Here is a 27,916-nt window from a genome sequence, read left to right on the forward strand (position 1 = left end):
AGAAGTCCAGATCAAGCAGGAGTGGGGGAAGAGGGAAAGTGCTAGAGCAGGCATTAAGCATGAAAACACAGGACTGGCTGAGCTGAGAATGATTTCAAGACTGTATCCACCTATAATGAGCTAATTCAGCTGTGAACCCAAGAATTGCAACATGTGCCATAAGCATAAAATAGGACCTGCAGCTTTTTTTTTTTTTTTTTTTTTTTTTAAATACAGCCCATTTTGTCCAGGGACATTTAACTAGAAATGAGTGTCTGGTTTTATTTTTCCATTGTTCTGTTAAATGAAAGTAAATATCAAAGTGGTTATTTTGTGTGGAAAAACCCTCAGCAGTTTCAACATGCTTTGAACTGCAGTACAAATTGATCTAAACCTGTTCAAAATAAACAGGCCAGCAATATCACCTTTACACAGTAAGAAAATACATACACATTAAATAAACATTCCGCATTTATTACCTTTATACAATATTAGTGAAAAAAATTAAAAACATTAATAAAATTACATACAATATATTCAACAGAGTAAACAAGTGTTACAAGAAGGAAGGCAAATAAGCTATCAGAGCAAAAGATGACATTGATGTAACAATATAACACTTGAAAAGAAAGAAAAAGCATTTAGTATGGATTTGCAAATCTAATAGATTTCCTCTAAGATGTGTCCATTCTATAGCAGTTCCTTTATCTGTAATACATATTATTAAATTTGAAGGTTTTGTGGTTGGCAGGTTTTTTAATCCTTTACATTCTTATCAGAGAATTTAATACAAGACAGGGTAATCTACAAGAATTAAAACAGTATTATAAAACACACATGTTGATGTTATAAAAAAATCTCACTTATGGGAATCCCCATTCTACCCAATACATTAACTTTTTATTCCTATATACATCCATCCTATAGACAAGCCACAGTGTAATATTTAAGTGATAGCATTTGTACAGAGAGCATAAAAGGAGATCACACCTTCCTCTGATTATTTCATAAACAGCTCCTGGAGCTTTGAGAACATATTGTGTGTGCAGCAGGACTTCACACCAAGAAGAAATTCAGCCATCATATGGCTTTCACAGTCTTTACAAAGGTGAGCCAAATGCTGTTATCTAATCTCCACTGAGATGATATTTTTTTCTCCATGTAAAGAAGGTGCAACTTCTTTATTTTGTATTTTTACAGGACACTGGATGTTCATACCAATTCTGCTTTGCAGATTACCATGATTCAGGCCCACATCTGAACCACTTCCTCACCTGCTCACAGCAGGGGAGGTCTAACTCCTTCTGAACTCACATTTCATGTCACAGGGCAGTTCCTTCCCAGCCAACCTAGAACAATGCTTGCAGGTATGTGCTGGCAAGAAAATAAATACTTACTGTTTCCAAATATGTCTTGTGATTAACAAGGGGAACAAGGAAACTTCCCTCAGCTTTCAACATAGTAAAATTTCTAGCCAGTTCTGACACGGCTATAGGAATGGCTGGGGTTTTTTTTCAGTTAATCCATTTCAATTTTTCAGAAGTAGAGCACTTGTAGTAAAAAACCATGTTAGTCATATCCGATTCTCATGTGTCTAGTGCTTGTCTGAATCAAGTTCAAGTTCTAACTTAGATGACTGATTTCTTCTATTCCAAATAAGGTGAAGCTCCATTCATTCTACATCCTCCTTGATTTAAGTTTCTGCTACTTTCCCTCAACTAGGCAAGATGTCATGAATGTGGCTCCCAGAAGTCATGCAGTTTTCCCTAAAGAATAAAAACAAATTAGTGTACAAGTCAGAAATCCAGTGATAGAAGAAATTATTAGAGTAGGCAAGTGCTTAGCTTTGGAGCACCACAATGTGCTGGAAAAAGTCCCTGTAATTTTACTTTAAACACTTGCCAGTTTCCCCATATGCGAATCAACCCCAAACATCTCAAAAAAAACCCCAAAAAAACCCCAAAAAAACCCAAAAACAAAACAACAACACTGAAAGAGCCACTTCATTATCAACTTTCATTAATTGCTAAGTAGATTCTGCAGCCATGTGTTACATTTGTCACTCCTTGCTCTAGGAACATGAAATATCACACACACCACACACAACTTATTTTTCCCACATTGTTGGGAGCAATTATTAGTCTTTACAAATGATTAATAACACAGTTTTTAACTGCAATCAACACTAGGCATATATGTATAATTTAAATTTTATGTAAATGATATTCTGCATTACTGGAAAGCTACACTTTTCCAAGAGACATAGCTTTATGTTCCAAGACAGGATACTCAGACAGTTGGTCTGATCACATTACAACAGAAACCTTACAAGCCAAGGCTGGAAGAAAGAGCGCTGAACTTTGAGTATCATTAGAAATTATCTACCTATTCTATCAAGGCCAGCCAGGTGTCACAAAGGCAAACATTTCTGAGACTTATCATGGCATTATTTACTACTGTGTACTTTTACAAACATGAGAGGCTTTGCCTAATCGTGGCATGAAATTTGATACATTCAAAAGGGGAGGAGTTGTTGAGAGTCCTTAAACATACATGAATAAGGCCCTGGACTCAAGTGTCAAAGCCACAGGTGCCAGACCACAGCAGGATGTGCCTCACTGCATTCCTGCCCCAATGTCCTTTTGAAAGTATTTGCTAATAGCTGTAATCAGAGACAGGCCCTGTGACTCGATTCAGGACTGGGGTTTCAGTGTATTACACACACTTTTACAAAAACAGCACTTTTAACAATAGAGGGGAGATCCTGCTTTTATTGAAGCCAGCAAAGTAAGAATTTTAATTAAAATCCCTTCTAACACATCTAAGTATTCCACAGCCATGCCATTTACGTAGAAAAAGAAAACCTCTTTAAAAGAACATGCCATTTTCAAGAGCTAAAAAATGAGTTAAATGCACCCTGCAATGTGGGAAGAGAGAAAATGGTTTCATTACCTGAGTAAGCCGAGTGGTTTGTATCACATCCTGCCACTTCCCATATATCCTAGCAGCCAAGCCTCTTACCTGCGAATTCACACTGATTAATTTAGCCATTTATATTAAAAAAGATAAAATAATACTCTGTGTTCTCCGTCACAACTTCAAACACAAAAAAAAAAAAAAAAAAAAAAAACCACAGGGTAACTGGAAAGTAACAATTTTATTGTCACCAAGTATCATCACCTCAACTTCAGATCCCTGTACCTTGTGACTCTGAATGTAAAGCCATGCACTCCACAAACACATTAGAGGCACATGACTCCTCAGGTTAACTGTTTGGAATCACCATGCAAACCTCTGGCTCCAAACACCACCTCATCCCTGGGAAATGAGGTTTGTCACACAAGTCTGATTGAACCTACAACAGGTGCAACTGTGGCCACAAAAGCCAACAATGCAGCACTGGCTGCTTCTGAAACAAATTCCTTGTACATAAAACTCTGCTTTTCCATAACCAATCACAAGCAGGTGTTTAACCCAAGCCATTCACACTGAGATTTGCCTCATATGCTGTGTTAAGACCCAGCACAGTGGCATCCTCTAGAAGTTACTGCAGTATTTCACAAATGAAGCAATGGAGAAAACTAGAGTAAGATTTTCCCCTCTCAGTGCAAACACAAATAGAAACAGAAGTGAAAGCAACCAGAGATACAACACTCCAAGGCAAGAGTAATTAACTTGTTAAAAGGATCCATGCTCCACTAATCTGTCTGAGTAAGAAAATAAGAATGTTTTTGAGAGGGGAGGAAGCACACAACTGTAAATATCTGATTAAAAGCTGAAGAAGCCAAGGTTTTTTAAAGCTGGGGCTGGTCGCTTTATGACTGAACTGACTTGGTTTGTTACAACAGCATGCAAAGCAGGAAGGTCACAAAATTAGGACTACCAGTAGCAAGGCTCACATGACAAAGCAAACAAAAGGAAGCTGTCCAAGCTTGATGCTACATCACATACACAGCTGGCTTAAATCCAAAGCATTTTTTATCAATTCATTTATTTGAAAAATAAAATGGAGACTCCTGCAAGCCAGGCAACTTTTTCAGTCCCCTGTTTCCTGCCCTGCAGGTAGGTCCTGCTCTTACAATTGGAGTCAGCTACCAGTGTTTGCCACAAAGAGAAACAGAGCAACTCTGTGGGCCTAAACGTGGAGATGCCTGGCTAAAGGGAAGATCAATCATATTTTAGAGCTCTTAGGAATCCCATTGTTAGCATAAGGAGTATTTTCAGTGAATTAAAATCAGCATGCAAAGACATGACACAGACAGAAAAAACAGGAAAAAATCCCCAAGCCCAGGAGGAACTCCTAGAATTTCCAGGGCTGAGATGAGGGAACAACATACATCACAAACACTAAAAACCACCCCAAAATCAAACCAGAACAGAAAAATGAAATTTGGCATCTTACCTTAGACCGATAAAACCTTCTTGCATCTTCCCGAATATCACCTATCACGTGCTTATCTAAGGCACGACAAAGCTTCAGTAAGTGTTGCTAAATAAAGACAAAAGTGTACAGTTATTAAATCTGCCATGTCAAAACTACAGGCTTTATTCAAGTATTATATCAATTTTAAAATTACATGCTTCATTTTGAATTTCTCAGAAATACACAGCTAAGGAAGGGAAAAGAAAGAAAACAAGATTACATCTCAAGATCCTCTATCTGTTGCTGGCATACTCCTGGTAAACCAGGTCTAAGAATTTTTAAAAGCAGCTTCAAAGTATAGCAGAGCTATACAACAAATTATAAAGTTCCTACTAAGTTTCAAATCCTTTCTGCCCCCAAAACAGCAAACAGTGCAGTGCCATTCACACCTTTTATCAGCAAAAAAAGTTCTGAAGTTACAATAGCTGAAAATAACCTTTTCAGTAATGATGACTCAGGTAAGTTCTCTTGTAGGAACTGGCTGAGCAGGTAAAATATATCCAAGGTTTTATGCGCTGATCTTTTATTTTCTCTAAATTTCTGATTACTTTAATAAGGCAGTTTTGCACTTCATGATCTCCTGATAATGATTCCCAAGGTCTTTCACATTCTGTTAATTTCTTCATAAAATTCCTGTTTTCAATCTCTCTGAACAGCTGCCAAGAGGCTCCGCTCTGCAGAACAGGTGAGACATGCTGAAATTCTATTTATAAACATTTGCTAGTGTCTCAATGCCACCACAATTTACCCCCTCTAACTGGAAGAGGGGCAGAAATGAAATAGTTAAGATTGATTTTTACACAAATCTAGGCTGCACAATATTCAGCCACACCCCTCTTGTCACTTGATGGCTAACAGGTCAGTGAATAATAAAAATCTCTCTTAGTTAAGAAATTGAGACATTAAAGAAACAATTAAAAATATCAAGCTCTCCACAAATCTAAGTAATATACTGAGACACTTAAGCATCCAGATATGGCCAAACATTACTGGTTTATGTCTCTCAGACAGTTCCTGTGGTTCCTCAGCCAAGAGTGATTCCACAGGGCAGAAGGTTTACAGAAACACCTTGCAGCAAGCAACCCCCAGCAAATGATGACAAATCTGCACAGAAATACTGAAAGGCTAAGCAGAAAGTATTACTTAACAGATGTTCACATCACATGGCACAAAGGAACTAACACTACAGAGAAGAGCTACAGTCCTTGATTTCACTTGCTGCACTCCAGGGAAACTGAAATATGCTTGAAAATATTTTACTGGATATTTTAAAATTGGTTTTCTCCTAGACTGAAAAATTTCAATCCTACTTCCAAAGTTGATAGAATAATTTGACTTTATTTCTGTGTTAAGTTTATCATCTCCAGATACTTTCTAAGAAAGACTACCACAACAAATGCCTGCTCTTTCACAGACTTATGTTTGGAGTAGCTCCATTCACAGAAACACAGAAGAGAGTTTTCTCTGCAGTAAACAAAACTTTCCCCCAGTGCTATTATGCACTGGTGATCTTCCATCACATGATAGCTCTTACCAAAATAGACTAAATGTGCATGACAAGCAATATCTTAAAATCTAAAGGTAGAGCCACTGAAGTTACTTACCCTTTGACTAGAATTTACAACATCAAGGAAACTGGCTTCACTGACTAGATGAAGTAGGACATAGACTAGGTAGTACACCTGGAGAGAAATCAGAAGAGTTTTAGCAGTCAAAGCACCATGGTAAGTCTTCACATCTAGAAACAGAACCATCTCTGCTTTCTGGAAGGAATCCTCCAACAGCCAGGCCAATGGACAAGTATATCAACATATCTGCCCAAATAACTAATTTGAAACAGTATATTCACATATTAGAAACATTTTAAAACAGTATTATATTGTTTTAAATAACCTAAGTAATCCATATAAATGTGGTTTTAGTAACTGAAAATTAAATTCAGCATCTGACTTTATTTTCCCATCATCTACCCCCAGATCAAAACACTTGCTGAAGAGACTCCATGCTAACCATAAACAGCCAAAACAATATTCAGTTTTTTGGATGGATGGAAATAGTAAGTATTTCTAACAGTTGTTTCAAGAAGAGATTAATAAAGATTAATAAATCTTCTTCTGAAGCCAGCAGGTGAAGGTTTGGCTCAGCACCAAACAGTTTTCACTGACTACATCAGAAGGGAGGGAAGATTGTCCTCTGATTACAGAAGCAGAGGCTCAAGACTTCCCCATGACTCAGAAAATCTGACCATTTCCCTGTTTGCAAAACAACCCAATACAGCTTCCTCCATCATATGCTCGTTTCCTTCCTCTATGACTATAACCAAAATTAATAACAGTCTAAAGATGAACAGTAACAAAACAGTGTATTTACAGTTCCACATACAGAACTGTTAAAAATAAAAGAAACATTCCCCAAGTTGTATACAATATATAATATTATAGATAATTAAAAAAAAAAGCATAAAAAACAAAAGCAAAAAAGGTTCTACTGGCTAAATACCTCATGTTCTAGTTCTGCATGAACTTCATCATCTTTATGCTCCTCCTGTCCTTTTCTCATCTCTCTCATCTTCTTCAGTAGATAAGAAGGTTTCATACACACCAGAAAGTGGTGCAGAAGAAACATCTACAGATACAAGCATTAATTGGACTGATTTACTAACAACAGAAAATTGGAAACTAGGTGCCACTACAATTTGTCCATTGAAACAAGAACAGAAAAGGGTTTTTTAATTAAAAATGAAGTTTTCATGCTTTGAGTAATTTTTGACTATTTAGACTTTAGTGTTTGTACACTTCCTCTGTAAAAGATCAAACCTATGAAAACAGTGTGTTTTCACATGATTACAAAAGGAACTCAAACAAGTGTTGACCTTTTTCCTATATCAAAAATTAATGTTTAGGCATATAAAGAAGCACAAGCTGCAGAACATGCAGATTACACATGAGTAAATACACTTTTAATACTAATGAAAATTATTAATTGGTCATTTGGCAAGGGTCTTGAAAACAAGTTTAAAATATTAAAACATAAAACACAAGCATACAATATCTATGTTTTCTAAACTTCCAAATTCTACAAAGACAACACATATAACAGTACCTGCTCTTCAATGTCATCAGATATTTCTTCGTGCCTTTTATGAAGAAGTTTTGCAATTATCACTAGGCTAAGCCGTCTTTTCACTTCCCTGAAAAACAATTTAAAAATTATTTTCCATGGAATTTCTCAAACTCACAGTTTCTACAAAGTATGTGAGGCTATGCATGTCTTCCCTAGACAAACTTGCTTGCAACTATTAAACTGGGTTTTCTGACTACAGGTCAGTAAGTAGGTTAGTAAAACAGAGGTACCCTTAATCTCATTGCAGCTCAGCATCTGCACAAGTAAACAATGCTAGATACTTGTCTCCAAGCCTGAAGTCAATGACCCAAATAATTCTGCTTGCTAAGTTACATTATAATTTACTAATTACAAAGATACAGAACTCAGAATGATGCTTACAAGCAGACATGAATTACCCAAAGAAAATTTAAATTTTGGTCACCCAGACAAGAATTAGGGTGATGGATGTCAGAACTTGAAGCTAAGCCTTTCTTTGCTACTGAGTACCAACAATCCATAGCCCAGAAACTACATAAAAGATTTAACAACCCTTTTTCACAGCAGAAGGGATCAGGAAGCTATACATGCACACTGAGAATTGCTCATACATCTGTAACATATGAGAAAACAAATCCTTTTTTGTTTTCTGTCATGTAATAAACACTGCATTTTTCTGACTTTGAGCTTATACAAGTAAACCAGCTGTTAATGATCCCATGTATTTCTGACATTACAGTGTCATTACCATCCACGTGGAATCAAGCTGGGCACAAGCTGAACAAGCCACAGGAGGTTGTGGTGATTATTGGAGAGTTCACTCACTGCCAGGCACAGCTCAGGCATCTTTAAAATAACAACAAAACATCCTGAAATTGAAGAATGACTGTTTGCTTTATTTGCAAAGGAGCACACATCTATTCCCTAGAAACACAGGCAGCATAAGTGGTGAAAGGAACTGATCTAAGAGATGACATACATAAAAAAAAAAAATCTGTGCTGCACCAAGAGGTGAGTTTGCTAAACACAATTTAAAGTAGGGTAGTTGAGATCAGAATGTTTTTAATGACATCTTACAAGCATAGAGCAATAATTTCTTCATTCTTTCAGACTGCCATTTTAAACATACAGGTATTTTAGCACAAAATCTTAAGATAAACAAACTTGTAGAAGAGGACAGGCAACTCAATGCCATGCTATAAAAACCCTCTCAGCATACCCACCCATTTCCTAAATCTCACACACAAAACTTTGAATTTTTCATATTATTATACATACTATTATTGAAAATTCTGTATTACATTTTCAGCCAGTACATTTCTGATATATCAAAAAAGGAAAAAAAACCTTCAAAACAGAAGTTGCAGTTTTCACAAATCCAGAAATATAGTACAAGAAATTTATGAAGTTACCTTTGCATCCCAGTCTTTTATACTCATCAGAAGCTTTACAAAAAGGCACTGAAAATCTACCACAAAATGTTGTTTTAACTGTTTCTCCAAGCTTATTTTAAATAGCAATATAAGCAGAAGCCATATTTCTTGGTCGGTATATCCATCTTGAATTACTGATGTACAGAAAACTAGAAACTTTAAAAAAAATACAGAGCATTAAAATACGGAATTGTTTTAGTTTATTTTGAAGCATAAGTTTTCCACACTCACATTAAAATGTACCTCAAGTGATGTACTGCTTTGGCAACACTTGTGTACTAACACGTCCTCCTTCCCCAGTAATAGCACTTTTTTTTTTAAATACCTGCTGAAGACTTTTTTGAGCATTGGCAATATTCCCTAGACACTACCAAAGCAGGAAAGATCTTTCATTACATAGATATTCCTCCTTTAATTGAAGGAAAGGCCAAAAGATTTTCTAAATACTCCAGAAATACTGAAAACTGAAATCAGTGGATAGTTTTTCTATACAAGGGAACCAAGATGTTCTATAAAGTGCCACAGCAGTAAAAAGGAGGCAGCAAAACTCTGCAGTTGTGAGTGAAGCCAATGGAAGTCAAGAAACTGAAGTCTGCAAAATGCCTGCAAGAAACTCTGCTGAATGTGAAGCTGAAGTCTCAGGATAGCCCCTACTCAAACACATGCTCATGTTGCAGATCCTTTCCACCCTCCCAAAAGAAAACACAAACACACAAAAAAAGAAACCCAACCCACAAAAACCTTGGAGTTTTCTTACCTTAATCACATTAATTAAATTGTTTTCAAGTAGATTGGGGAACGCTGGACTATCTACATCTCCTCTTGGCTGCTTTTGATTCATCGTTTCTTGCACCTGACTTCTAACAGAAGAAACACAATCTGAGCAAAAAACGAACAATTCAGAAGCCCACAAAGGCTAATTGATATTAAACTGAAGAAAAAAAGATCCTGTTGCATCAAAATTACTTCAAATCAAAATAATCTTCAGTTACAGAGCATCTAACAACATATACAATTCAACTTCTAGCCAATTATTTTGCCCAACTATTTAGCCAATATTCCTGCAAACCTTCACTAGGAAGATGCAGAACAAAGGACAATGCTAAGGTTTGCTGAATTCTTACTGAGAAGACACTATTTCAGTTCCAGGGTTATTTATTCTAAGACCTCAGCCAAGAACTTATAGAGTATGGGGAAGGAAATAAAGAACTTTCTGATTCTACAGTTGAAGCACAAGACTTGCTTTCACAGGAACTAGGCAAAAAATATCAAAAGAAAAACACTTACAAAATATCATGCTCATTGAAGGGGGGTTGAAAATGTTGCAATGGAAAGAGAGATCTGAACTCAATACCCATATTGACAAAAACAGCTGATATATCAGCTATTGAAGGAATCCATGGTTTAAACTGTTGATCATTGATGGAAGCTACAAATAAAAGACATAGAATGGATTAGTTTAAATTTAGTTCTTAGCATTAGTTCCTTTTAAGGGAAACAAATAAGCTTAGCAGATTGCATCAATTCTAACAGCTCATCTCAGAGGAGTTAGTACATTAAACAGTAAGCTTATTTTCAGAACAGGCAGGGAGGAAAAAGTCTAATACAGTATTTTACACTAGAGAAACATCTTGCCTACATAACAGGTCAATTACTTTCAAGTTCCACCCATTTTCTGTCATGGTTCTCTTCCATCACGAACAGCAGAACAAGCAACAAGGCAAACAAGGTCTTTGTCTAAGAGAACACATAAATTACTGCCTTGTAGGTAAAGGTAAGAGGGTGTTATCACAGTAGGACTGGAAGAGAAGCTAAGGAAGATTTGAAAACAGGCAAGTTTTCTGCAACAGAACTGGTAAACAAGAACTCCCAGCCTTAACTGTTTGAATGCTCATTATCTTGAGCTATTCATTCAGAATCAAGCCTAATGACATCAAGGCACAAAATAAAGAAGGCTACATTCCTTCTGGTATCAGCTCTGATTTCAAACAAGAATTAAAATATGAGGTACAATTTGGACAGGCTGAGCAAATACTTCAAGAGAACTACATTGCTTTAACAATATTAACTTAAATGAATGTCACTTTTGATGGATCTGAATGAAGGCATGGGGAGCATACAAAGGAACTCGTAGTGGAGCAATATTTGAGTACAGACAAAGGAAGAAGATAAAACACAGAAGACATTAGCAGCACTGTGGGCTGAAGCAGATCCTTCAAAGTGTTTCTGTGCAGGTGTATGATTCACTTCATTTTGTCATTCATCTGGAAAGTAAATCATGAAGTGCTACACACTGGGTATGACAATGTAAAAGCATTTTGTAGTTCTTAAGCTACAAATGTCTGCATCATCCAAACTAAAAGATGGAAAGGAGGGCAAACTTTTGAGTGGAATGAGCTTCTCTTCAGATCAATTCTATTTGTGAAATACCAGGAATGAGTTAAAATGAGTACTGGATGCACTGCTTTGGAGGTATGTGCCAGGACCACATATTGTGACAACTTCCACACACTCAGTGAAGGTCAGCTCCCAGCATTTCTGCTTTACATAAGTAAAAATACAGCCTAAATTCAAGTCAAAATCATCCAGCTGAATTAGTGCCTTTTACTGCCTCACTCTTCTAAACTGAAGAGAGAAGTGCTTTCATTCAGGTGGTCAGTTTTCCATCCTTCAAATACTTACAGTTTTTTAGTGTTAACTCCATCAATCTGCCTAAGATCTGGGTGGAAACACAATGGTCAGGATGAATAGACATCATCTGTGAAGAGAGAAGAAGATACATATCAAAAACCAAGCTGCATGACAACATCAGTTTTCTTTTAATTAGAAGATAACCCCGAGATCAAACTAGAACAAAAGCAACACTGAACTGCCCAGAGGAGCAAAATGAGTAACAGATTAAAAAACCAACAAACAAAAAACCTAACCCCAAATCCTCTAAAGCAAGATACACCAATGAAAACAGAACACTGTGAATACTGATTATTTTAAGCAGTGCAAAGATTATATGAATACTTTAAAATTAATTATTTACAGTATCAGAATGCTGTAACCCCATGTTGGTTTATAAATAAGTTCTGAGTGTTAAGAGAATAGAAAGTATCACATACCCCCTTTTGGAACCCATTTGCATCTGTGATCAAATTGAGCTCCCTGAGCAGAAGTAGAGGCAACAGTTACCTACACCCTTTTCCATCACAGACAAGTTGGACATATGCAATACTAAACCCAAACAATGAATTCTTAGTTTTTCACATAACTACAAAAACATGACTATGAAGTACAGTTCAGGTTTCTTGGAGCACTTCACTGGCCCAACAAAAACTTCTTTTTCTCCCCCAGGCGCTGGACAGTTTCCTGCTCTGTAAGTGATCTCAATTGGCTCACACTTCTTCCTCATTATAGGAAAATCAGAGCTCACAGAAAGGGGGAAGGCAATCTTCTAACTGGTTCAAGGGAAAGACATAGAAGAGAAAATGTTTTGCTTTTGGCAAAATATAGAAAGCCAGTCAACAGACTGAAGCTGCAATTTCCCAGGTGGCCCAGATTTCTTTTTCATTTTAGGTAGTTTTAGAATGTGGGAATTAATAACAGAATGGAGACTGGAGGGGGGCATTTTTGTGAATAACAGCACTGTGAAAATTCGCGATTCAGACACTGACACAGACATCCTGAAAGGAGAGTCACCACACTCCCTTTGAGAATGACTCCAGGCTTCTTCCTGAGCCATAAGGTACCTTTTCCAAATGACAGTTATCTGATAAAGCTGGTATCACTGATGATTTAGAAGATGATATATGCAGAAAATGGCATTTTCTACACTTTGCATCTGCAGCATGTATTGTTTTTCTAAGGGTGAAAGGAAAGAAGATCAGCATGCGCTCATGATTTGGCCCACAGCACCTCTCCTCACCAACTGTGTCTTTTTTCAATGCAGTAGCATATATAAATATGGAAAGGGCAGTGCAGCTTTGCACTCAGAGTGTGGAGAAAAGCCTCTCCATTGGTTTACTCCTAGTGACAAACTATTTCAGACTAGAGAACAAATAAGAACCCAGGGGGAAAAAATATCTGATTTAAAAGTTGTTAATGGAACAGATTCACGAACTTCAACTGGCTTCCAGGAAAAATATTACACATGCACAGAGTTATTATAACTGCATGAATAGCACAGACTTACCTGGAAAAGCCACTTTAGAATTGGTATGGGACACAATGTAGCACAGTAAGCAGAACTTAGAACACCATTAACAACTAAAAAAAGCTGCTGTGTTAGACCAGAACTGTAAGAGGAAAACAGGGGCAAGGAAAGAGGATAAAAATCAATTAGTGGTTGCATCATCATTTTCACAAAAACATTCACAAAAGCTTCCTCACCCCTCAGATCATCATCAACAGCAAAGAAAGATCTGAATATGCGTAAGAGATGTTATTCTAATGCTACTACTTATATAAAATGTCACAGTAATCAAACCTCGATTTTTAACAGCAATCAAATTTACAAAAGTAATTTAGAACAACTAATCTTTCTCTCTATAAAGCCATACTATACAGTCTGGAAACGTCTGAATTATTAGGGAATAATAGCTTCAAACAAGCATTGATTCACACTATTGTACTATGAACCACTATGCTTGACTACACAGACAACCTGCTATGCTCAATGAGACTATTAAATATGATTTTTAACTGTCCAATTACCTTTATCAACACTTACAGAATAAGAGAGAAAAAACACTGTTCAAAATTTCCTTTTAAATAAAGGGTCTGGAGGCAAACTAATGCAATTAAAATCCCACAGCCTAACATCATTGTGCAAATTTGTGGGGTGCAAGTAGTAGCTGTGGGAAGAACAGAAAGTGTGCCATTGCTATTACTGAATTATTGTAGCTTTGGTCACTGGGATGAGCTCAGCTGGTCAGAGCAGGGTGCTGATAACACCAATTTCATGGGCTCAAATCCCATATGGACCACTCACTTAAGAGTCGGACTTGATGATCCTTGTGGGTCCCTTCCAACCCAGGATATTCTATGATTCTTCTTTAGAAAGAAATGTCATAAGCAGCTGAATTAAAGATACCAGTTCCCCACATACCCTTCTTTAGTCTCATCTATTCTCTCCATCTACTAAATCAGGTAACTCTGAAGAGATGTGTGTCCTAATTGCTAGATGTGCATCCCTCCACTTGCCTGACTGGTATGACCTCCATGTGGCAACTGGGCAGCCAGTACATGCCAGCTGTACCAACTAGGCTGAATGTACAAAAGCAATTAAATTATAATTGCCTTTTGCAAGGGATGATCAGTTTAATTCTCATTCCTCCAGTCACTGATTTACAAGATGCTTTTGAAGCTCATACCCTTGTAATCTCCAAAACATATTAATAGAAAGGCCTGAAGGCAAAGGAGTGTATCACAAACAACACTTCCTCAAGAGATGGAAAGTCACTCTTCCTCCTCTTCACACCCACAACTGCACATACACAGTATATAAAATCCTTGAAGAGTAACTGAATTCTCTCAGTTCCTCTGATGCATGTTTGGAATAAAATACCAATTGAAATAACCAGAAATTTTTCAGGATTTACACTTGTGGCATTAGGCAAGTATTTCTCCAGCTATTTGTAGTGCGACAGCTTCATAAATACAGAGCAGAAATGCCTGTGGGTTACAGAGCAGTTGTTTATGTACACACCAACAGGCTGGCAGCTCAGTGACTGAATCCAACACATGTCAGAGATCCTGACCCTCTGCAGTCCTCATTAGATGGAGCCTCAAGTGCCAGGTCCATACAGGATGGAAGCACCAAAAGCCTTTCAGCAGACAATGTAACACTAGAAGGTCACAAATAGGTAACCACAAAGGTCTTTCAGTCTGCAGACAGTTAAGCTTGGGTTCATTACAATATTTCACTTCTGCATTTGTCTCCCACAAAACTGGTAAAGTTATCACCAACAGCCCAATGTGGTAGAAATATGAAAGAGGCCACAACAGCTGTTTTTCCTCATGTCTCATTTAAGAGGTTTTTCAAGAATTCCAGAGAAGGAAACAAGGAAGCTTCAAATTACAATTTACTGTTCTGTAAAGCTAACCCAGAAAGGAAAATTCCAGGGAAAGGGAGTCAGTCTTACCTATTTACTAAGACAAAGCTCATTTGCATACAAAGATTAAACAGTACTTTAAAACTGCTAAAAATAAAAAGGAAATTGTACAAGTAAGCACAGCAAAGAGCATATTCTTACTTAAGAAGCAGATATTCTACATGATTTTGAGGGATGAAGTGAAAATTCCTCAAGTCAAGGTCATGTTGAGTGAAGATTTTCCCAGCAGCTGATAAATCAAATAAATCTTCTCCAGGGTGTTTGTCAGGTATGACATAACTTATTACTGAACATCTCTTTATAAATGCCCTGTAAAATTCAAAATAGCTTTTATTAATTCAAACACTGAGAAGTTATTTCCTGCTTGAGAAAGTTATTTGCAGGTGATGAACACAATGGTCTGAATTGAAAACTGGAATTCTCAGAATACAGTTGCACCCAAGGAAATACACTCAACCCCAAAATATTTTAAAATGGTTCTCATTAAATTAACAATTGTTGGAAACATGGAGAGGTTAGGGGGAAAAAAGGCTAGAAAAGCAGAGATCAAGATTTAATTGGTTTTGGAGTTGCAAGGACCTGTGCTCTTCCAAGAGATCATCTCCACTGGCATTGTCCTCATTTTCTCCATCTGAAGCATTGTCCCCTCTTTCTATGTCTTCCTGTAGAATTTTCTCTATTTCCTCTAACCTGAAATAACAGCAGCAGCAGAGCACATCATCACCATTTAATATTTACAACAAAACCAACAAAGTCCAAGCTCTGGAGTCAGAAGCCAGTTATACAAGGCAAAACCATGTGAGACATTGCATCTGTGTAAAAAACCCAAGCCTCTTGCTATTCCAAAACACAAAGTGAATGTTTCCCAAAACCTAATGAATTTCCAACAGCACAATCAATCACTGGTTTGTCAGACACAAATACTCAACCAACTTCTGATAAATTTTTTGCAATTGCACAAAACTTTCAGTCTTGTGGCTGAATGTTTACTTTTTTTCTGAGCACCAAACAAGTATTTTATTTGTTAAACACTATTAGTTACAAGAGTAAATGCTACTCCATGGGCAGTCAGCCCAAAGTTACCAGGGTCATTTAATCAAAACAGTTAATCACATAAGCAGTTAAACACATATACCCATCACCACCATTTGCCATTAACACATAAACCACACTTCACTTCCTACCCAAAAGATTTCTTCTAAGAATACTCATTAGTTCTATTCACTGACCTGTGCAACTACTCAGACATCAAGAGCCTGCAAAATTTGGCAACCAAAACTGAGCTACAAATGCCTTTGAAAAATCTAGTACAGTCAGTCTACATAAATATTTCTATTTCATGCCTGACCAGCAGCTGCTAGATGGCTCAGTGACCTAAAACGAAGGCAACAGTAAATTTAGCCTAGCTCTTCAGGGGTAAACAGATGTATCACAAATCATTCCTTGTTGCTTGGAAGGAGCCTGTCATTCAGCTTTTACCATTTAAGTAACACTTGTAGGTCCTGTCAGTTCAGTTGTATGTTGGTGGCATCAGCAGGCAAAGCTTAGCTTTATGCTAATCAAACTCCATCACTTCTGGGGAGATAAGGCAAATGCACGTTTCTAACAACACCATCCCACATTTTTCAAACCGGCTTTAAGAAACAAACCTTCTAGATTCTTCTTTCTCCTTCAAGAGATGATCTAAGCTGTTCACATATGACACCTTGCTTATAACAGGAGTCTTAGAAAGCTGTAAATAAAATAGTAAGACATTTACAAAATACCATAAGCCATCAATTCATTATTCGACAATAATCAAAACAGAAACCTCTTCCAATTTCAATGATATTTTACATGCAGATATAAACCTAAAGGAGACCCTGCAAAATAGGATGATTATAAGTTTAAGTTTGTCAGTCCCTTGACAATTTTAAATAATGGTCAAATCTCTTTCAATGACTAATACAGAAATAACAGTTTCACAGTGGATCTGAACAGTAAAGCAAATCTCTGCATGTCTGGGGCTGACCTTCAGATAGCCTTCACAAAGAGCATTACCATCAGAAGCCTTTTACCTCACAACGTTATTACTATCATCCACTGAGACTGGGAATCCCCATTCTTATGCATGAGACAAGCACCTCCAAAACTTACTCTGTTTTTTTACTTTCAGATTCCCTGGAGGGCAAAATTTCAGTGTTTGTTAAAACACCTCTAAATTAAACAAAACAAAACTTCCAATCAAAATCCCAATACAAAACCAAATTAAGGAGATAATAAACTGAACAACACACAAAGTTTTAACAAATTTTGTAGTGGCTTGTTTCATTCAGCTTGCAGCAGACAGATTTGAAATCTTTCATGGCCATGATTCCATTCTTTGGAAAAGCACAGCTCTTCTGATACCACCCTGCTATTCAGTCAACTTTTCAATATAACAAGCAGCATGTCTTTGTGTGGAAAATCTTGTAGGAAAGCTTAAGACATCTTAACTTATTTTATATTTGGTTCATATGTGCCATGTAAGTGCTGAACAACCAAATAATCAAAACTTTATTCCAATGTACACATATGCCCCTTTTACAAGGGAAGAATGTGGGTATATGCAAAAATCATGGTCATGAAAATGCTGGGACTGTTCTTAACTATTTTTTGTCTTACTTGGCCATTAATTATATCAGGGACAGGCCAACTATATGTTGTGGTCACACACATGTCCCACAAGCATTTGATCTAGGATGTGTGTGTTTATCAAGCTTAACCATTAATCAGGTAGTCCTGGTGGCTGAGATTGTGAAATACTTATGAAACCACACAAGCCTGATCTATAACACTCTTGATTACAGAATCATAAGAACAGATTAAATAATTATGGCTACTCAACATCTGCCCATGGAGATCATAATTCAGTCAACAAATAAACCCCATCAGAGATTGAAAAGCATGAGGAGAGGGGAAGGCAGAAGAGAATTTATGCAGGTATTCGCCTGTTTGTTCTCCACTCTAGAAACCAGTGATGGGCTGACCCCAGCCAGCAGCTAAGCAACACACAGCTTGGTCATTTCCCCAGCCAGTGGTGCAGAGTAGTGAAAAGAAAAGCAAAGACAAGAGAATTCATGGGTTAAGATAACAGTTTAAACAAGGGAAAAGGCATAAGCAAGAAAAGAAAAAGTGATTCAAAGGCAGTCACTCAGCTCCTCTGACAATAAGAAAGAAGGATGCCCAGCTACACTCTGAGCAATGGCTACATGCCAGACCAACTCCCTCCACTTGGTTTTTTGATTGCTGAGCATAACATTATGTGGCAAAAAATATATCCCTTTCGTCATCCAGGGTCTGCTTTCCAGGCTCTGTTCCCTCACAGCTTTTTGTCCACTCTCTGGGGACAGCATGGGAAGACAAAGCCTTGATACTGTGCAAGTACTGCTCCACAGTGGGTAGATAACGGGTCTGTTATCAACACTGGTTTTGTCTGAAACACAGCACCATACAGCTGCCATAAAAAAATTAATTCCAACCCTGTCAGGCTCAGTACAAAATCTTTGTGCAAATACAGCCATTTCCAACCTGTACTAACTGTCAGGAATGCCACAATAAGATCTATTGCAGGACCTTCCCTATTAAAGCATTATTTTACAATAGAAGTTCAAAATCACTACCTATTTGACAAGCTCTTATTGAACAAATGAGCAAATTTTTAAAAACACAGACCAATTCATCACCATAATATCCTGTACACAGGAATTCAAAGACATCATCTATCCCTAGTGATCAGAATTCATTCAATCTTTTGCAATTCTAAAATATCTCCAATTTCCATGAAATACAGCCTCAAAGAAAACACCACACTTAGTCATATGCAGATCTCTGAAAATCACAGACTGTGTTAAGGATATATGACTGGAGTCTAGCACACAGATCTCCAAATGTCTACATCAATCTCCTCCAGTTAACTTCAGCTCATAAAAATCTTACCTGACCAGGAAAACAAACATTAGACTGCACGCATCTTCTAAATGTAACCTCCTAATTTTAGGGGGGTAAAGCAAAAACAGAACTCCTAAAAACAACCAGGAGGCATAGAGCTGAATCAACCTGGCTGCACAAACTATCTTTCAGCCTTTCCCAAGACAAGCATAGTAACAAGCACATCCCTGCTCCAACAACATTGTAACTCTACAGCAGCACAGGACCCTTAAGCCAAGTAAGCAGCTCTTCAGGCAAATAATTCTGAATTATCATGCATTATTAGCAAGGGAGAAAAATCATATAAAAATATAACAAAGCTGATTATCTGCTATTTCACCACTCTCTGCTGTAGCTTTAATGGGCATAATGAGAATAGAGGTGGCTAAGTGTTGGTGCTGAATATATTTTTGACTAAAATTAATATAAAGTAACTATTACCAATCAGTCACATACATCCTGACTGCTGTTAGCAAGAGTTCTACTGGCACCACTTAGAAAAACCTTGACTGAGTCTACAAGGTTTAGTCAATTTTTATAGACCACAGTCATGGTTTGTGCCCTGCATGGTAGTGGAATAGGTACTAGGAGACTACTGGACATCTCAGCTGCTGGAGCAGCTTATTTGTTTATAAAACACAGCTAAATAGCAGAAATTAATTCTCTTGCACACCTGAAAAGTTGCTGTCTGTATGTGCCAGATGGAATAGGTGAGGTTGGAGGCAATTTGATTTTTGAGTATGAGATATCTGCATTCACCTTGGCCTTTGTCTGTTTTGCTGGTATATATCTACTATATAAAACTTAATTCTCCTAAAATTTGAAATATGGAGTAATAACTTAGCACCCACTGGGCCTAGAACTGTGCTAAAATTTATATTTTATTTCTTGCAAATAACATCCATAAAAGAATACTTGAAAGAATGTGCTTTTTTGGTTTTGAGTAAACTTACATGAAGGTTCAGTAATGGAGTTACAGTGTCCTGAGAAACACCATCAAAAGAGTCTTCCAGGGCTCTTGTCTGTGGTTTGAGACTTGAACTGAGCATTTTTTGCAGTGGCATTAATACTACTTCATCATCATCATCATCTACTAGAATAGATTCCAAAATGTCATCTTCACTCTCAGAGCTGCTTTGCCATTTTCTGTTCAGCTTCAACTTGGGTGTAAAGTTCCTTTGAACTTCTAGTTCTCCTGAGGTTTCTGAAGATTTGTGGTCACTGTCCATGAAAGACTCTTTCACAGGCAAAGGGGGAATACTTTTACCATTCTCTGGGGACAGTCCATACTTCCCAGAGTTTTCCATTCTACAATAATCAGAAGCATTTTCGGAAATCTCATTAATTGTATTTGAAAAAGTGCTGCTGGGTTGAACACTGTATCCTTTATTCCATTCATGTCTTTCTGGTCTTTTATCTTGCTCTTTCCTAATATCCAATACCTGAGATAAGCCAGCAACCTGGAGAGGGGATTTTGTGCCTTTTGTTTGTGTTGAGTGGTGGGGAGAAGGCAACACAGTAGTTTTTTCCTGAGAAAAAGGAAGGGACTTATCCAAGGAAAAGCATGAATTAGCCAGCTGCAATTGATTCTCTTTGGTATCCACAACAGAAATGTGGTTATTTTTAGCAGGACTGTGTGCAGAATAGGAAGATGCCAAACTTACAGTAGAGTAATTATTTTTCTCCTTTTCATTGCTTGAGTTGAGGAATTCCTCTGAAAGAGTCAAATCATGCCTAGACAGGGCAGCAGACTCCTTGAGTTGCAGAATATCATCATGAGGAGACTTAAAAAATACATTTTTTACAAAGTCACACCTCCTATTTTTGCATTTTGAAGGTGATATACTAAAAGCAGGGTCATTCACTTCAGATTGATCTGAACTACCTACATCCACACTCATGACAGTGTGTTTTCTCTTCCCAGAAGAGTCTCTTGGTTTGGATATCCCAAAGGACACCTTGAGGAAGTGTGAAGGAACAGCTGGGCTCTTTGGAGCACCAGAAGCCATTTCAGATGATGCTCTAAATGCATGTGGAGAAGATGCCTCATGTTCTAAAACTTGTGTTAGCCTTGGTTGAGTTGGGTCATCTGTGAAGTGTTGGAGAAAAAAATAAAACACCATTATCATGTTTAAAATAACCAAAACAGTAAAAATAATAGTTTAAAAAAATCAAAACAGCTTTCCATTTAAAAAACTAACATCTGTTTTTAAGTCAACTAGGACTAGAGTAGCAAAGAGTCTAATGGGTTTCCATAGCCATAGAACCTCCCTTCTTTTCTTTTTCAAGTTTATCTTCCTGCTGACCTACCTCGAGGTTTTTAGATTCCATTCTACCACCCACAGAACAAAATTATGTGGTTAAAAAGGCCAAAAGCAACAAAAATATCAGCTCAATTTTAGTGGTTGATTTAACAAGAATATTCTTTCTGGATTAAGCTGAAAGGCACAATTTATCAGCCACCACAGAAAATGTGGATTATCCAAAGTGCAAGAGAAACCATAAAATAATCTGGGATCAAGGTTTTAAGACAATGAGATATCACAAATTCTAATTAAGTTACAAATCAATGTGTTTTACACTAAAATCCTAAATTACTTTTAAAACTCTTCAAACTTGACATATATTAGAAATAATATGGACTATTCAGCAGCAATTATTGTTTTAGTAAAAGAAAATAGAAAACAATTTCAAGGAAAAAATAAAGCCATTAAAAAGAGACATGAAGTGATAAATTTGATTAATTGATTAATTCTATATTAACAGCAATGCTCATACCTGAGGCAATCTCCCTTGAACTAAAAGACATTATTTTTCTTATAGAACATCCATTTCCCTAAAAAAACAGAGGGAGAAAAAAAGTTAACTGCATACTTTTTAAAACCAGTGTTGAACCCAGCACAGACTTAGTTCCACATAGCCCCAGAAATACATTAATAGACCTCATTACAAGACAAATTTAAAACACAGCTGCAAAGATCTCTCCAGAAACCAAATTATATATTTTTTCTTCAGACTAAAAGTGACCTGTAATTAAATAGTACATTTTTAATAGGACCACTCTCATCTCTATTTAAATACTGCGGCTTAAATGCATAAATCTGAACTGCTATTAACTGCAATTTCTAAATAGCAGAAATTTGCCAGTCTGCTCCCTAAGCCACATTGTAAGAAAACAAGATAAAGAAATCTTTTTCTACAAAATACGATTTCTATTGCATTTCCATGCTTGCATCTAGCCCAGAATATCCCCCCTGCTTTAAAAACAGGATTTTTCACTGATTGTAAAATGATTAAGAACCAGCTGACCAAGCATGACCTAAAACTTACAAAGGAATAGCAAAGAACATAAATCTCTGTTACACTTGTAAAAGGCAGCACCAAGAATCTGATCCTACCGCATAAAATCAACAAAATCTAAAAATTCAATAATTTATATGCACAATGGGTCAGTGATTTCCACCTTCAGTAACTCTTCTAAAAACATCCAATGCAAAAAGTTTGTTCCTTAGAACGGCTTTAAGGGATGTGGCTTAGATTGTTTCAATTTCTGCTTCTCCCATTCCCTTTCTCTGCAGAGAGCTTCCAGTGACAACCTAAATGCAGAATCAGTAGGAGAGCAGGGCAGTGTGGAAATCTGGCTTGGGCACAGAGATGTGGTGCTCACAGTGCCATTATTTCCAGCCCAGGATTTTCAAATATCAGCTTCTGGACATGAAACCCATCCGTCAGACTCTGAGATACAGCCATTATTCTCTTCCCAGCTATTTCCTTAAGACAATGGTGCTCTCCTTACACCCAGACACTTCTCATTTCTTCCCTGCTCTGGATAGGCAGTCTTTTCCTTTTTGGTCAAGGAATTCATGAAAGGTCCTGCAGTAACAAGGAGTCTCTGAATCACAACTTTTGGGTACAATGAACCCAGAGCCCTGCACACTCTGCCATTCTCTGACATGTTTATCCTGTCCTTTTCTTCAATTCTTTTCCAAAAGACACCTACTACAGGACTTATTTGGTGTTTGGTCTGGCATCTTTTTCTTCTGACCTTCTTTGGAGAAGATGAATTCCTTTTAAAACCTTCAGTGCGTAAAACTGACAGTCCCACTCCTTCATCTTTTACATTTCCTTTGTCTGGTGAGGACAGCACAGTTCTGTCTTTATGGCCACGGTCTAGGAGAGAAAAGACTAATTACTCACAAAAATCATATTGGAAGGAAAAAAAACCAAAACAACAAACCTTATTATAGTGTATTGATATTTTCTCTCCTTCTCTCATATGCAATCCAAAATTAATTAACTTAGCCACTCAGTTTTGCTAATGCCATGCAAACAATCACATGACCTATGATGCAGCTTCAGTTGTTATAAACAATCTGGCTTAAGCACAAGACATAACTTGAAATAATAATTACATCACTATTTTAATAAATTAATTTAAACAGAAAATTAATATTTTCAGTTACAGTATTAGAAAAATTTAAATGTGCTCAATTTGACATATTGGTAAGCTACACTCATTATGTTGCTGCTCCAATATGGAATGAGATTGGACAATCATTTAGCACACTTACATAATGAAAATTAATATAAATGTCTTCCCCTTAAAAAAAACCCCAAACATATTTACCTTGACTTAAAACTGGTTTGAAGAACGCCGTAATCATCTGGTTTCTGCCAAGAAAACACAACTTTATCTTTTTAAAAGAACAATACTTAAATGCCCATTCAGTTTATGTTATATAATTAAAACATTGTAAATCAGTTCTACAGATTTTCTGTAGTGCCAGTAGCTCTTACTTCTGATAAAGCAGAAAAAGCATTAGCATCATCCTCTTCACCTTCTAGCCTTTGCTCTGCTTGGCTAATGAAGTTAACCTCAGTTTCCTCACTCCAGCTGTTTTCTTTATAATCCCAGTAAATCTTAACAACATTTCCACCTTAAACTCCATTCTCCTGAATGGAACTGACCTCACCTGCATCCAGTATTGTAGGTGAGATCTCACCTGCACATTATGTGATGACATATCATTTAACAACCTCCCCATGTCCACCATCATTCTGAGCTGCTACCTCTAGCAGCTACCTCCAGTTGGTTCTGTGGTGCAGGTTGTCATACGGTTGTTACTGTTCCTGTACCACAATTTATGGGCTGCCCACTCCAGCTATTAATTTCAAAGTAATATTTAAGCCATTAACATTGTCTAGTCTAACAACTGTTAATGTTCAGGTTGTTAGCTCCAGGTTTTGCTATAATTCATCTTTGACTTACTCAACAGAGCCTTGTAGCTCAAGTAAAGCTCAACTTGCAGCCTAACAACTCTTGCTACTTTCAAATAAGAGAAAACTTTCAGCACACAGGATCCCCATATTTCAGAACCAAAGACTTAAATGGAGGTCCACTCACTGTTACTGCTGCAACTGATTTGTATTTCTCCCCTAGACCTCCTCACACTCACACTGGCCTCAGCTGCTCACAGCAAAGCCCTCTTCACCTGGAATTCCTCAGGACACACCCGGTGCTCGCTTGGATTGCTCTTAAGCTGTGAAATCATCTGGTGCCCACAGCTTTCCACACTGTGTATCCTTCCAAACTGTTACTATTTTCCTAACTAAGTGACTGCACTTCTTTCTTCCCCATTAAAGCCCCATCTGCACATGAAGCACTGCTGGCAGGCCACATCTCATCTTCAGTTATCACCCAGATTCCTCTCTGCACCTACATCTCGAAGACAAACTGTGATGGACAGAAATGTTGGAGATCATAGACTCAAACAAACAATATTGCTGAGGCCCAGGTTTGCACCCCAGATGGAAGGGAAGGAGAGAGGTTTTGTGTGTGGTGTTGAAACCTCTGATGTGACTAAGATGGGAGAAGGTGGGATCCCACCACTGGAGGATGACCATGACAAAACAAGCTGGGGTTTGAGCCAGGTAAAGGAGAAGGCTGATAAGGCACAGATCCTGCAAAGGTGGGAAAACGCTTTTTATCAGGCCAATGTCCTCTCTTACACAACTAGCTCAGGTGTAAAACAACACCCTCCACTCAGGGGGAGTATTGGGATATTCACTCTTAGGCCTGAAGGTATTTATCCCTTCTGATAAGACATGATGTGAGAAACACCAGTATAAGATGGGTCATAGACAATTAAAGACTCCCAAAGTGCCCCCAGACTCATTTCTGGGGCCTCACAACAGACCATGTTATATTTACCCTCTCCAAAGGAGGTACCTGGGCATTACCTTGAACATCTACTAACCCACTGAACTCAACATTTTGGGGATTTCCCCTATCCCTGACTGATCAAGAGCGCAAGCATCACTTTGACCAGCAGGCATCAGAATTGCAACAATTAAGTTTCACAACAGAATCTGTGGTGCTGATATCTTACTGCAATCTACTCTTATCCTTGCTTTTTCTTTCTTTCTTTCTTTCTTTCTCCTATATGTTTCCTTAAGTAGTATTTTCCTACTTTTATATTGTCACATAACTAGAGATAATAACCAACATGGCTATATACCTAATTTCCATTGCAACCAAGTTATTCTAAAATAAACCCTGTGTGTGTATATATATAAACACCAGGTATTCAGTGTTCTTTCTCTCTAATCTCTAATCCCCAAGGGATGGGAATTAATGGGAACTTCAGTTACTTTGGCCTTGGGGGCAGCTTGTAACAAAAGCAAAACCAAGGCCTTCTGCCATCTCTATCCTTGTTTCCACAGCCACTAACTCCAAATGACAGCTTATGTCCTTCCCATATTGTTTTATCTTTTCATTGTCTTTTATTACAAATCCAAGAGTTTTGTAACCGAATTTCTGCTTATTCTACAATTAAACAAAGTCTTGTACAAAATAACAGGAAACAAAGGCGCTTCCCTTCTCCCTCATGCTTAATTTGAATGAAGAGATGTCAAGTGATTTGTCTTAGACTAATTGTTTGAAAGTCTTTATCCATCAATATTTTCTCCTTTGCGTTTATAACTCTGTGTTTTGGAGTGCAAGGGTGAGGAACTGTCCAGCCAAGATTCTGTATTGTGTCTCAGACAAGGAAGTGTACTAGAAACTTCAGACAAAAGCAAAGGGTGGAGAAAAGAAAAAAAAGAATGCAAAACAGTACAAGGAAGAATGTGAAAAAGAATTGGGCCATCCAACCTGCTTTTCACATATATGTGAAAGCACAAAGAGAAATGTGATTTTCTATGTGAATGGGGCCATAACTGTTCACAGGAGAATCTCCATTCTTGAGTAGGTTACTGTGTTTCACTCTTTTGCTAACATGAAAATCACAGTTGTTTATTGTATCTTTCTCAACAACTATACAGCTACGGCTAACACTTCTCAGCAATATATATAAATACAGCAAGACCTTTTATCCCTAATAAAAATTATCACACCATATTTTGTGAAATCTCAGCTCGACTGAGACACCAGGGAGACCAGTAAGAATCCAAAAGAAAACCCCTAAATACACGATCTCACCCAATAAAAGAAAAATGCTACACAGCCAGGAGATGAACTTAACAGACATTCCAGGCATTTCAACAGGGCACAGCCTTCATGGAAGAGAGAAGGAGGAAATACTTTCATTTCTCTTAAAAAACAACGCCCTGAGCACTTGGGAAAAGTGTTACAGTCATACTCGTGGTTATCCCTGGCTGGATAAAAACGATCCTTTTAAAAAGCTGTACTGGAAACACTAGCAATAGCTCCAAGACAGCAAATTCACATAACACAGGAATAAACTACAAAACTACAAACTACATTTTTGATGATATAGAGAATCTTGAAAAGCTCTGTAGAAAAAAAAAAAAAAAAAAAAAAACAGAAAACCCAGCCAAAACCGAAACTCACATAGAAAAGCTCAACTGCAACGAAACCGAAATTGCAGTTTTACTTAACTTTCTTGGGCAAAAAGATTGAAAAAGTGAACTTTTACTCTGTCCCCTTCATTTAAGTGTCAGTGCTATCAGAACAGAGGATCTGAATAAAATAAGGTGCTACTATGAGTGTAACAAAATTATAACTTGTCTCATTCTGCAAGAAACATCCCGGAAGCTTCTGAAAAACCTCGAGTCGTTGCAGAATTTGAATTTCTAGTTAGCAGACAAGTTTGTCAAGTCTAAAAACGCTGTCAGTGTTTTCACCGGCAGCGTCCTCCAGCACCGTTAGCCGCACGTCCCGGCCGGAGCAGGCTCGGAAGCTGAACCGACACCTGAGGTTCTCGGTTAGAGCCGAACCGCTGGAGCCGCTCAGCTCTACAGCCGGGCTGGGTAACGCCAGGGCAGGAGCTGGGAGGGCACACGCGCGGTAACTCCGGGATTCTGAAGGGTGTGCTAGAAATGTCAGCCAGAACTCAGCTGGACACTCCCTTCAGACTCTTGGACGCTGCCAGACCCCTTGGCCAACGAGCACCGGCACCAAGCGCCGGTTCCGATGGGGAGGCCTCGGCCGGCGGCTGGAACATCGGGGAGGTCCCGGTGATGCTCCCGGGCAGGTCCCGGTAACGCCCGCCGAGCCGAGCCCTGCCACCCGCCCTGCGCGGCGCGGCGCAAGCCGGCAGCCGGGGCGTCCCGCTAGCCACGCTCGGTGCCCGGCGGCGACCGCGACCGCTCCTCTCCCGCGCCCCGCCCGTACCTGCAGCCCTGGGCCGCCTCTCTGCCCGCGGCCGCCGGCGTAACATGGCGGCGGGACATGGCGAACGGAGGGCCCGGAGACGGCAGCCCCTCGCCGAGCGGTCGGGTCATGGCACGGGCGGCCCAGCGGTACCCGAGCGGCCGAGGGGAGCGGCCGCCCCGGGCAGCATCGCCAGGACCGGGGCTCGAACGCCCCACACGGCCGGAACGCCCAGCGCGGCCGTAGGTCACGGGCGGAAGCTAACGGGCTTCGCTCTTCCCTTTTTTTTTCAATGGGCTCAGACGCTGATTGGCTG

The 27,916-nt window shown here is 38.3% G+C and overlaps 1 protein-coding gene across 4 annotated transcripts; it reads right to left on the reverse strand.

Annotated features, from left to right (window-relative positions):
* Positions 1-252: 252 nt before the first annotated feature.
* On the reverse strand, positions 253-27,889 carry SLF2 (SMC5-SMC6 complex localization factor 2). Of its 4 annotated transcripts, none has more exons than XM_056495041.1 (20): positions 27,622-27,889; positions 23,614-23,657; positions 23,032-23,156; positions 21,765-21,822; positions 19,940-21,075; positions 16,688-16,770; positions 15,618-15,728; positions 15,180-15,347; positions 13,118-13,220; positions 11,620-11,695; positions 10,225-10,366; positions 9,695-9,797; positions 8,917-9,093; positions 8,253-8,350; positions 7,505-7,592; positions 6,902-7,027; positions 6,007-6,084; positions 4,382-4,468; positions 2,932-3,000; positions 253-1,745 (listed from the first exon to the last, which is right to left on the reverse strand). In XM_056495041.1, the coding sequence occupies exons 1-20, from the start codon at positions 27,729-27,731 to the stop codon at positions 1,710-1,712; spliced, it is 3,018 nt and encodes a 1,005-aa protein (XP_056351016.1). In that variant the 5' UTR covers positions 27,732-27,889; the 3' UTR covers positions 253-1,709. The 4 variants fall into 4 exon arrangements, with proteins under 4 accessions (XP_056351016.1, XP_056351014.1, XP_056351015.1 ...); XM_056495039.1 differs by having other exon boundaries at positions 22,987-23,156; positions 27,622-27,858; XM_056495040.1 differs by having other exon boundaries at positions 22,987-23,141; positions 27,622-27,847.
* Between the last annotated feature and the right edge of the window lie 27 nt (positions 27,890-27,916).

The sequence above is a fragment of the Oenanthe melanoleuca genome, chromosome 6, assembly GCF_029582105.1.
Source record: "Oenanthe melanoleuca isolate GR-GAL-2019-014 chromosome 6, OMel1.0, whole genome shotgun sequence".
Taxonomy (NCBI): domain Eukaryota; kingdom Metazoa; phylum Chordata; class Aves; order Passeriformes; family Muscicapidae; genus Oenanthe; species Oenanthe melanoleuca.

What these genes read in the sequence shown, in the direction of transcription:
- SLF2 (XM_056495039.1), bottom strand. Translation starts at nt 27,731, where the DNA reads ATGACCCGACCGCTCGGCGAGGGGCTGCCGTCTCCGGGCCCTCCGTTC. An exon ending in TTCTAAAGTGGCTTTTCCAG is followed by an intron (nt 11,696 to 13,117) that starts GTAAGTCTGTGC and finishes CTCTCTTCACAG; the next exon opens with ATGATGTCTATTCATCCTGA. An exon ending in GGAGTTAACACTAAAAAACT is followed by an intron (nt 10,367 to 11,619) that starts GTAAGTATTTGA and finishes TTTTATTTGTAG; the next exon opens with CTTCCATCAATGATCAACAG.